Below are 10,429 nucleotides of genomic sequence, written 5' to 3'. Positions count from 1 at the left end.
CCTCCCCCGCCGCCCCCAATCCCCACCTCCGGCGTGGCCCCCCTCCCCCTCCCGCGGTTCAAATGGCCGAATCTCATGGCCGCCGCTCCCCACCGCCCATCCGCGGCGCGGATCCTCTTCGCCACGAGCGTGCCTCCTCGTCCTCAAGCCGCTGCCACCTCGCCGATGCGGCCCCCTCCCGCCGCATCTCCGACTTCCCTGACCACCCTCTGCCGCGACAGCCGCAGAGGAAGTACTTCGGCATCCGCCATCGGCCAAGGGGGCGTGGGTGGCGGAGATAACCGACCGCGAGACCCACACAAAGAAGTGGCTCGGGTCCTTCCACACAACGGAGCTCGCCGCCCTCAAGTGCGACCTGTGGCAAGTCTGGTTGCACGCCATGGTGTCGCGCCTCAACTACCCGTGGAGGACGGCGCCCATCGAGCTCGTCCTGCTGCCGCCAGGGGTTGTGAGTGTTGCGATGGCTCGGGAGACCAAGAAGCGAGGGAGCAATTCGCAGCGGAGGCCGCCACCGAGGAGTACATGGCGGTCCTCCGCTGGCAGTACCTCGAGCTTGTGGAGACGGAGCAGGCGGTCTTCTCAGAGCACGCGGTCGACGGGGAGCACGTCGGCGGCAAGCACGATGGCGACAAGGACGAGGAGGAGTTCGACATTGAAGAGTGGGGGCGCATCATCCACGACTCCAACGACGACTGCACAGGCCCGAACCCCATAGGCGGTGGGATGTCGCGGGCGGATTAGCTCGCCCTCTACATTGGTGACAATGACGATGACGATGATGTCTACTTTTAATCTAAATTCATATTTAGTTTTAAGTTCCATGTTCATGTTTAGATTTAAATCGAATGATTATGTACAATATGTGTCAAAGTTTGGTTGTTTAAATCGAATCTAGGTTGAACTTATGAAGATTTGTTTTTTACTCCCTTAAATTTAGGAGTTCGGCTATGTCCCATTAAAACTTAATGGAGTAAAAATCCCCCACTAAGTTTTGCTCGGCCGGGTCCTCCTCTATTTTATAGGGCATCTATTAGAGTTAGCCTTAGACTAGCCACAATACATATGTTACTAGTCTATACTATTATAAAACAGTATAACGCAGCTAGCTACGGCTCACCACAGCGATTTCATTTTGTTAGCCGTCGGATCGTGCTATTTAACGCTCCAGATCCTACAGGTCCCACGACTTGAGCGTCTGCGTCCCTTCCCGCATCAAGGGGCCGCTACTCTGAGGGCCGACCTAGGCAACCTCTGCTTAATCGGGCCAACTGACTGTTTAACTAATAGATAGGCCCAAAAGGTTGGTAAACAAGGCCCGTACCGTGCAATCCATCTCTCTCTCGATTACCCTAAAAAGATAATCCTTCTCTAGCGATCGATTTGTCCCGACGCTGTGCATCCCCGCGGCGGAGGAATAATGGCGAGGTAGCTCGGCCGTCTCCTTCCGTTTCTGTTGCTGGGAGTGGAGGTGCGTTACTCATTGTTTGCCTTTGCTCCCCCCTATATATGGATTAGAGTTCCACACTATTTTCATTCCCCTTGCTTTTCGCAACCATTCTTGCTAGCTCTTTCTTGCAGATTTCCTGATTTTGTTTCGTTGTTTCCTTGGCGTGGATAGAAGCCTATCCCTATTTTGATTGTAATCCGGCTACTTGTGCAGATACTGTTTGTAAATTAACGGACGAGAAGCTGCTTGGATGGGCTCGGGTGGCGATGGTAGCATTGTCTTCTTTGTCGCATCTGTCCGCCTCTCTTCTTCCAGGTGACTGTTCTTTCTTTTTCTGCATGTTCTTTGATAGGCTTTTTGTTTCGTTTTTATATTGCTAAAACAGTGAGTTAGATTTTAAATCACGTGAGAGAATATCCTTGTGATGAGGAAGGCCAAGAATCGGTACTGAAATTATGAATTATACATGGCTATCATGTTGGGTTGTGAACTTGCGATTTTGTTCCGTTATCTCCTATTAGCATGAAACTTGTCCAAGTGAGTGTGATTTATGCCTGAGTCACACCATCCTGGCGTGAGTTTTGCGTTGATCAAATGCTGATGATGCGGTGATCTGTCGAATTGAGGATTTCATTTTTTTTCATAACCACGCTTATGGTAGATTTGTTCCTCCGATTAGGACTAACATCTTTTATGCTTGATTGACTCTGGAAAAGTTCACTCGCAGGGTGCAATATGTTTACACTTCTAATTAAAACAAGATCTGTTCACTTCCCGATTTTGTATTGCATATTATACTATTGAAATGTTTGATATGCACAATTTATTCCAACAAGTATTTTTTCTTTCTCAATAGTTTATATGCACAATCAATACCCAAAAGTGTATGTCAGTGAAGTTCAGCCCAATGTTACTGCAATGTATCTATACTGCTTGATCTATTTTATTCTCAGCTTTAGGGACCTGAATCTTGTTTCTTACAGGTATTGCAGGCAACCAGTAATGTCATAAAAGTGCTCCAAGTAGCCTTTTATAGTTCCAAAATTACAGTGATAATTTGCTTCAGTTTTCCTGTACCAATGTTGCGATAGCAGCAACTTTTCTTAATCTTTGAGTGCTACTGCTACAACATAGCAGATATTGAGGCTGGCACTGGATTGAAAAAGAGGAGGAAAATGGTAGCCATGAAACTTCTTGCTGGCAACGACCATTATCAGCATGGCGTGCATGGCTTTGTTGTTGATATGCTCCACTTTGGTCTGCATAGTTATTTGATGATATGCTAGATGAATATGTGTGATTTTATGAGAGGTCATAGTGTCTAGCTGCAAGTCTGAGCCTAATCTTACTTCTGCTTCCCCAAATGACATGAGATTGGTAAATTATCTATTCCCAGAGGGATTCCTTTTTGGCTAGAAGGATTTAACCAGGCTCATGCTGACGATCTACGGCACCATCGGCTGTGAGACAAGAGCCCACCGGTTACAACATCCTCTCACTGCCCAAAATTACTGTCATCTCGGCAGCATAAATCGATAGCATGGCTTTTGGATCTGACTTTTCCTGTGTGCCTGATGCACCATGAGGATTAAAGCTGCACTAATTCGGACATGAATCAACTAATTGTTTTGTTTAGGTCACTCTATTTTGTTTACTAGCCGGGGGAGTCAGTTCCAAAGTTATATGTTATATAATTTGGCATAATCGTCCATCTGTGTCGAGGTTGAGTTTGTGATTTGTCTTGGCGCACCACTATGATGCACCGATAGAAACCACTACTTGTGACTGTTTTGTCGTTTATTTCTAAAAGCTTAAATCTACTACCATCTCGGAAAATATGTCTCGCTTATATTTGAATTCATGTAAACTGTTCAAATATTCTTGGGATTGAAAAACTCACTGGTGTTAAATATGGTCGGGCGCGGCAAAGCACGTCTTCATGTTCTAGTTAGCTCTATAGTGGGGAGTAACATATGTGTGGTAACATGCAACACTTCATTTATTAGGCTATAGACTCATCTTGCCTTGATGTGTGTGATGTTACTCATACTACTAGTAACTAGATATGTTACCATTTTCCTTTTTGTTCATTTATTGCTTGCCACATTATCTATTTTATCTAGATATGTATGATGTTACTACCTATGTTACTCTCACAGTGGGTAGTCTTAACGATCACCAAGCAGGAAACAAACCAAAAATGAGGTATGTGCCTTGTGCTCCCCGCTGTTCTCCGGCTGTGGGTCCCTTGTGAACAATACGAAGCGATTGGATTGGAGAGAAATACATTAACTTTTGCTATGAATCGACACCACACTACGGATGGTCTTAGCATTCTCCGTCAAATTAAGTACTGTAACTGTGAGCAGCGTTTTGGGTACCGCCCGAGAAAACAGGTTACTGGGCGGATACCGCATTTCCCAGTACCCCACGAGAAATTAACTTCCCAAGCAAAAAATTCCAATATTTTGAATTTCGAATGAATTATTCATCATTTTTGTTCGGATTAAAAAAAAATGTCTGAAATTTGCTCGGAATTTCACGCTAACAGTGGTAACCGAGTTTCTCAGTGACCCACCAGAAAAAAGTGCCCCTGGGTAGCCAAAACCCTTGACTGTGAGGAGGTAAGGCAACGATCATGGCAGACAATTTTCCCTTTAAATAAATTTCAAAAAGGTAGCTCCAATACACTGTTTGGCCGATTTGCAGACGGGGCTACGAATCCAACCATGCATGGGTCGGAGTGTCTGCAAACCGGGTACGGAGTGCCGACCACAGAGTAGTTCCGATAATTAAATATAAAAATAGCTAGATAGAAAAGGGATCAGCATCCCAAGCAAGAAAAAACGTACAAGGCATGAACCTGGACGGCATCTTTGAATCAACATATATGCAGCGAAGTCGAGCAACCAATTCGAGCTACCAAATTGCTCCAGGAGCTTGTGCTACCAAATTGCTCCTGCAAAATCAACATATATTGCTCCAGGAGCTTGTGCTACAAATTGTTCTCTTCCCTGGAGGACGATAGCATGATCTTAGGTCTTCGCCATGTAATTGTTCCATCAAAATTTTGGAATGTCAGTGTCGAACTCGTTAAATTCAGCCATTCGAAGTCTGCAGCACATCAGGTGGTTATTTGCAGAGTATGGGACTCTGCTGTTTCAGTACATGCCAAGGTTATTTCCAGCTGCATTTATTCAGTTTCTTCCAGCCCTGTGTGAGTATGCCAACTCTTTAGGGTGTTCATGCTCTTCTTGGTACAAATTATCCTCTCTGCAGCTAAACCTTAGATGGCAGAAACAATCACAAGTGTGCATCCAGTATGCAAGACAATTAGTTTCTACACTTCAGCCTCACAAATACTGAAAACAAGTCTTAACCAAGTTTGAACAACTCACTACGGTACAGTCTTACGGATACTGAAAGCAAGTTCTAGGCTTAAACAAGTTACAAGAGTAGAGTCTCGGAAATACTGGAAACAGGCTGTTGGACTCAAACAAGTTACCCAAGTTCAGTTTCACGAAAGTAGGCTGCTCTGAACTAACAAACATTGCAAAGCGACAGAGTTGGTGCACTAATCATATGAATAAACTTCTCCAAGAGGTGAATTTCATACGTATTCCTGGCCTAGAGAAGCTTAATAACAATTTGCGGAGCTCTTCACCCTCGCTTTCAGTGATTAAGTCATGGAAATTTACTCTCATCCCCTCTAGCATCGTTGTCCAGTTGAACAACCTTTTCACAAGAGCAAGTTCATGTTCAGTTCCTCTCAGGCCAACGATTGCAACTTTTTTGAGGTAAGGTAACACAAGTTCCTCGGTTTCCCAGTTTGATGGCTCAGCACAAATGCAACCTGATTGGCACGGAGGGTATGCCTGCAACAAAAGAAATATCAGTTGATGAGAGAAATGAAACTAAGAAATAATTAGACTGCATGGATACTATTAAATATGTCCAAAACAAAATTTACAAAAGAATAAAACAGATAAATTAATTTGGAGACGGCATATTGCAGAAAGTATAATTGCTCTATGCATATAGGAAATCATACATCCAACTTTATTATAAGTCTTACACAAATTATCATGTATTGTGCTATCATCGGCCCATACAAAAGAAGAATTTTATATTTGCTGAAGAAGATCAAAGCAGGGTTCCCATTTCTTTGCTAAAAATATGATGCCATCAGTTTATTTTAGCATTTCCAAAAGACTGGTAATTTTTTGAAATAAAACCTATTACAAAGTCACGAACTCAAGTAGCATATTACTTCGTTAAGCTTGATAAGCAACACATCAGTATCTAAACCTAACAAACAGGATTAGGGCATCTCGCTAATAAACCATGGGATTCATCATAAACTAAGAATAGTGTTACCTCCAGTTTGATCGGCATGGCAACTTTAACCTCCAGCTCTCTTATACCACTAGACATCCTGAGAACATGGAATAAGCTGGCTCCAAAGGAATGTTCATATGCCACTACGGCCAGTGTCAAGCTGGTAATGTTAGGAAACTTTGTCATCTCTTCCATAAAAAATCGGTTGTTACATTTGACCTGTAGTTTCGCAGGAAGTCATATAACAGTTGGATAAGAACACAAACATCTCATTTCCTACAAAGTGACCAACACACAATAATCAAGAAAATCAACTTTTGTGTCCATAGTTGTGAATTTTCAATTTTGTATGGTTTCTCAAGTATTCCAAATGGCATATTCCTTTTAACTCCAAGTTTTGTTACAATCTCTATTGACTTGCTAGTATGTTACAATAATGATATAACTCACATAAGGATGAACTCACCGGATATACAAGGATGAGAATAAGTCTGCTGATGCGGTCAAAATGTTGTAGAAGCATCAAGCAATTACGATTATGTGCAGAAAATATATCTTGCCCATATACAATTAAATATTCCGTTGTCAGCTCTTGGAGATGTGGCATCTCGCTACACAGGACGGAGCTAGGAACATAAGCACTACTCCAATGAAGTGTCACCAGCTGAGGGGCTGAGATGTTGGCAACTGGTTGACTTTCATTCAGAGCACTGGTGAAGCAATGCTGTACGGCTAACTCTTGCAGAGCTGGCGCAACGACATTGAGCTGCTGCAAGCTAGGCAGATCGTACAGATCTAATTCTAGGAGAGAGTCTGAGTGGATTGTGAACTTGTCCAAACCCTTGACATTGTAAATGGAAAGGAGCCGCAAAGATGGGCAGCGTGGTGAAGAGACGACATCGCTGAGGCTACACGGACCATGTAGCTGGATGTCGTACAGCTCCAGATCGGTGAGCCGGGTAAATATGCCGGAAGGCGGCAGGGTGAGGCCGATGGAATGTAGATCGAGCACAACCTCGGTTGCGTTCTGAAAGCAAGGCAGCTTCAAGGGAGATGCGGCGGAGGAACCGTCCATTCTCCGCCTGTTCCTGAAATCTAGGACACCGGAGAGGTGGCGCGCGGCGATGGGGAGCCATGCCGCGACAGAGTCGGGGGTGGCCTCGATGGCGTCAACGGAGAGATGGCTGAGGGCCCGGGCATCATGGGTGGCGAGGGCGGCGCGTATGCCGTCGGGGTCAGTGGCAGCGGGGAAGTGGAGCTCCGGCAGAACGCAACGACGGGCGGCGCCAGCGGCGGGCAAGGACGCTGGTCCGAGCGGCGACGGGGGCGTCCCGGAGCTTGAGGAGGATGTGGTCATGTCTCATGTGGATGAGGAGTTCGTCCGGCAGTGAGCTGAGCCGGTCGTCGCCACCTCCAGCGGCGGAGTCGGATAGCTTTGGCCGCCGATGCTCCGGCATGCGCTGCATGGAAGCACGAGGCAAGAGGTATGCGGTGCACTACCAGAATAACTGCTTACGCCGACGGCTTCATCTATGCCGACGGCCCCCGTCGGCATAGATGGACCTATGCCGACGGCCAAGGACAGGCCGTAGGCGTAGAAAAGTCGTCGGCATACATCCATCTATGCCGGCGGGGCCGTCGGCATAGACGAGGCCGTCAGGACCGCTCGAGATACGCCTACGGGGCCCGTCGGCATAGGCAAGGCCGTCGGCATAGCCCGGGCCCACCTACCCGTTCAGCGTTGACCGTTTGACGGCGTTGAAACTACGCCGACGGGAGGCAACGGCGGCCGTCGGCATATCTATGGCAGAGGTATGCCTACGGCATAGCCGTCGGCATAGACCTGGCCCATGCCCCTCTGCCACGTCATCGATCCGTGGGACTGCACCTCCGTGTGCGCACAGATATGCCGACGGCATACATTTATTTTACTTTTTTATTTTTACTTTGTTTTGTTATTTTTACTTTATTTTAGTTTTTTTGCATAAAATAATTATGCCTTATCTACAAAAACATACCCCGATGGTATATCGATTGCCCCCCGTTACGAATGTCGCTATCGCCGTGTCACGGAGGGGGGAAACGGTCGACACGGAGGGAATTCTGGTTAGTGGGGGGATTCGGGGTGTAGCTATGTAACCGAAACATCGCACGGGTCCCGATGCATATGTGAAAGTGTTCAGGCATGCGTAGACGCCCGTCTTGGGGCTCCGCGGTGTGGCCCCCCTGCACGCAAGGCAGTGTCGCCGTCACTTGGAGGGGGCCAAACCCCGGAGACGCGTGCCGCCTCTTCGGACATGCCACCACACCGTACAACATGTATGAGGTCCCGGTGCGACGCTCCAGTGGCATTGCTACCCCCCAAGCCCCCTGTCCCGCCTAACCCTGTAGCGTTTGACCACGGGATCTAGCCATTTGACTTTGCACGGACGGGCTTTGAGCAGTGGACCTATCCACCCGGTTGTGTTAGGTCAGCCCATAGGAACACTTTGGAGCAACATCCGGACCAGACCCACAGCAAGATCCCCTCCGTGTAGACCCGACGCGTCCGTTTCCCCTTCCAGGTGCCGGCAGCGGCGCCGTCCGTGAGGGGGGCACAACCCAGAGACGCGTGCCGCCTCTTCGGACATGCCACCACACAACCCCGCATGTATGAGGTCCCGATGCGACGCTCGGGTGGCAATGCTACCCCCAGGGCCCCCGTCCCGCCTAACCCTGTAGCGTTTGACCACGGGATCTAGCCCTTTGACTTTGCACGGATGGGCTTTCACCAGTGGACATCTCTGTTGGAAATATGCCCTAGAGGCAATAATAAATGGTTATTATTATATTTCTTTGTTCATGGTAATTATCTATTATTCATGCTATAATTGTATTGTCCGGAAATCGTAATACATGTGTGAATACATAGACCACAACCTGTCCCTAGTAAGCCTCTGGTTGACTAGCTCGTTGATCAACAGATAGTCATGGTTTCCTGACTATGGACATCGGATGTCATTGATAACGGGATCACATCATTAGGAGAATGATGTGATGGACAAGACCCAATCTTAAGCATAGCATAAAAGATCGTGTAGTTTCGTTTGCTAGAGCTTTTCCAATGTCAAGTATCTTTTCCTTAGACCATGAGATCGTGCAACTCCCGGATACCGTAGGAGTGCTTTGGGTGTGCCAAACGTCACAACGTAACTGGGTGACTATAAAGGTGCATTACGGGTATCTCCGAAAGTGTCTGTTGGGTTGGCACGGATCGAGACTGGGATTTGTCACTCCGTGTGACGGAGAGGTATCTCTAGGCCCACTCGGTAATGCATCATCATAATGAGCTCAATGTGACTAAGGCGTTAGTCACGGGATCAGCATTGCGGTACGAGTAAAGAGACTTGCCGGTAACGAAATTGAACAAGGTATTGGGATACCGACGATCGAATCTCGGGCAAGTAACATACCGATTGAGAAAGGGAATTGCATACGGATTGATTGAATCCTCGACACCGTGGTTCATCCGATTAGATCATCGTGGAACATGTGGGAGCCAACATGGGTATCCAGATCCCACTTTTGGTTATTGACTGGAGAGGCGTCTCGGTCATGTTTGCATGTCTCCCGAACCCGTAGGGTCTACACACTTAAGGTTCGGTGACGCTAGGGTTGTAGAGATATGTGTATGCGGAAACACGAAAGTTGTTCGGAGTCCCGGATGAGATCCCGGACGTCACGAGAGGTTCCGGAATGGTCCGCAGGTGAAGAATTATATATGGGAAGTCCAGTTTCGGCCACCGGGAAAGTTTTGGGGGTTACCGGTATTGTACCGGGACCACTGGAAGGGTCCCGGGGGTCCATCGGGTGGGGCCACCTATCCCGGAGGGCCCCGTGGGCTGAAGTGGGAAGGGAACCAGCCCCTAGTGGGCTGGGCGCCCCCCCATGGGCCTCCCCCCATGCGCCTAGGGTTGGGAACCCTAGGGTGGGGGGGGCTTCCCACTTGCCTTGGGGGGCAAGGCAACCCCTTCCCCCCTTTGGCCGCCGCCCCCCCTTGATATCCCATCTCCAGGGCCGGCGCCCCCCCAGGGGGCCTATATAAAGGGGGGGAGGGAGGGCAGTAGTACACAGCCTTGGGCGCCTCCCTCCTCCCCTGCAACACCTCTCTCTCTCTCTCGCAGAAGCTCGGCGAAGCCCTGCCGGAGACCCGCTACATCCACCACCACGCCGTCGTGCTGTTGGATCTCCATCAACCTCTCCTTCCCCCTTGCTAGATCAAGAAGGAGGAGACATCGCTGCATCGTACGTGTGTTGAACGCGGAGGTGCCGTCCGTTCGGCACTCGGTCATCGGTGATTTGGATCACGGCGAGTACGACTCCGTCATCCACGTTCATTGGAACGCTTCCGCTCGCGATCTACAAGGGTATGTAGATGCACTCCTTTCCCCTCGTTGCTAGTAGACTCCATAGATGCATCTTGGTGAGCGTAGGAAAATTTTAAAATTATGCTACGATTCCCAACACTCTCCACCCGGTTGTGTTAGGTCAGCCCATAGGAATACTTTGGAGCAACATCCGGGCCAGACCCACAGCAAGATCCCCTCCGTGTAGACCCGACGCGTCCGTTTCCCCCCTCCAGGTGTCGGCGGCAGCGCCGTCCGT

The 10,429-nt window shown here is 48.3% G+C and overlaps 1 protein-coding gene across 1 annotated transcript; it reads left to right on the top strand.

Moving 5' to 3' along the window:
* Window positions 1-522: 522 nt before the first annotated feature.
* Window positions 523-3,040, top strand: LOC123171403 (uncharacterized). Its single transcript, XM_044588919.1, has 4 exons — window positions 523-718; window positions 1,358-1,468; window positions 1,661-1,762; window positions 2,431-3,040. The coding sequence occupies exons 1-4, from the start codon at window positions 523-525 to the stop codon at window positions 2,448-2,450; spliced, it is 429 nt and encodes a 142-aa protein (XP_044444854.1). The 3' UTR covers window positions 2,451-3,040.
* Window positions 3,041-10,429: the final 7,389 nt, after the last annotated feature.

The sequence above is a fragment of the Triticum aestivum genome, chromosome 7D (genome assembly GCF_018294505.1).
Source record: "Triticum aestivum cultivar Chinese Spring chromosome 7D, IWGSC CS RefSeq v2.1, whole genome shotgun sequence".
NCBI lineage: Eukaryota > Viridiplantae > Streptophyta > Magnoliopsida > Poales > Poaceae > Triticum > Triticum aestivum.
This window is presented reverse-complemented; position numbering and strand designations above follow the sequence as displayed.

What these genes read in the sequence shown, in the direction of transcription:
- LOC123171403 (XM_044588919.1), top strand. Translation starts at nt 523, where the DNA reads ATGGCGGTCCTCCGCTGGCAGTACCTCGAGCTTGTGGAGACGGAGCAG. An exon ending in AGGCCCGAACCCCATAGGCG is followed by an intron (nt 719 to 1,357) that starts GTGGGATGTCGC and finishes TACCCTAAAAAG; the next exon opens with ATAATCCTTCTCTAGCGATC. An exon ending in TTCTGTTGCTGGGAGTGGAG is followed by an intron (nt 1,469 to 1,660) that starts GTGCGTTACTCA and finishes CTACTTGTGCAG; the next exon opens with ATACTGTTTGTAAATTAACG.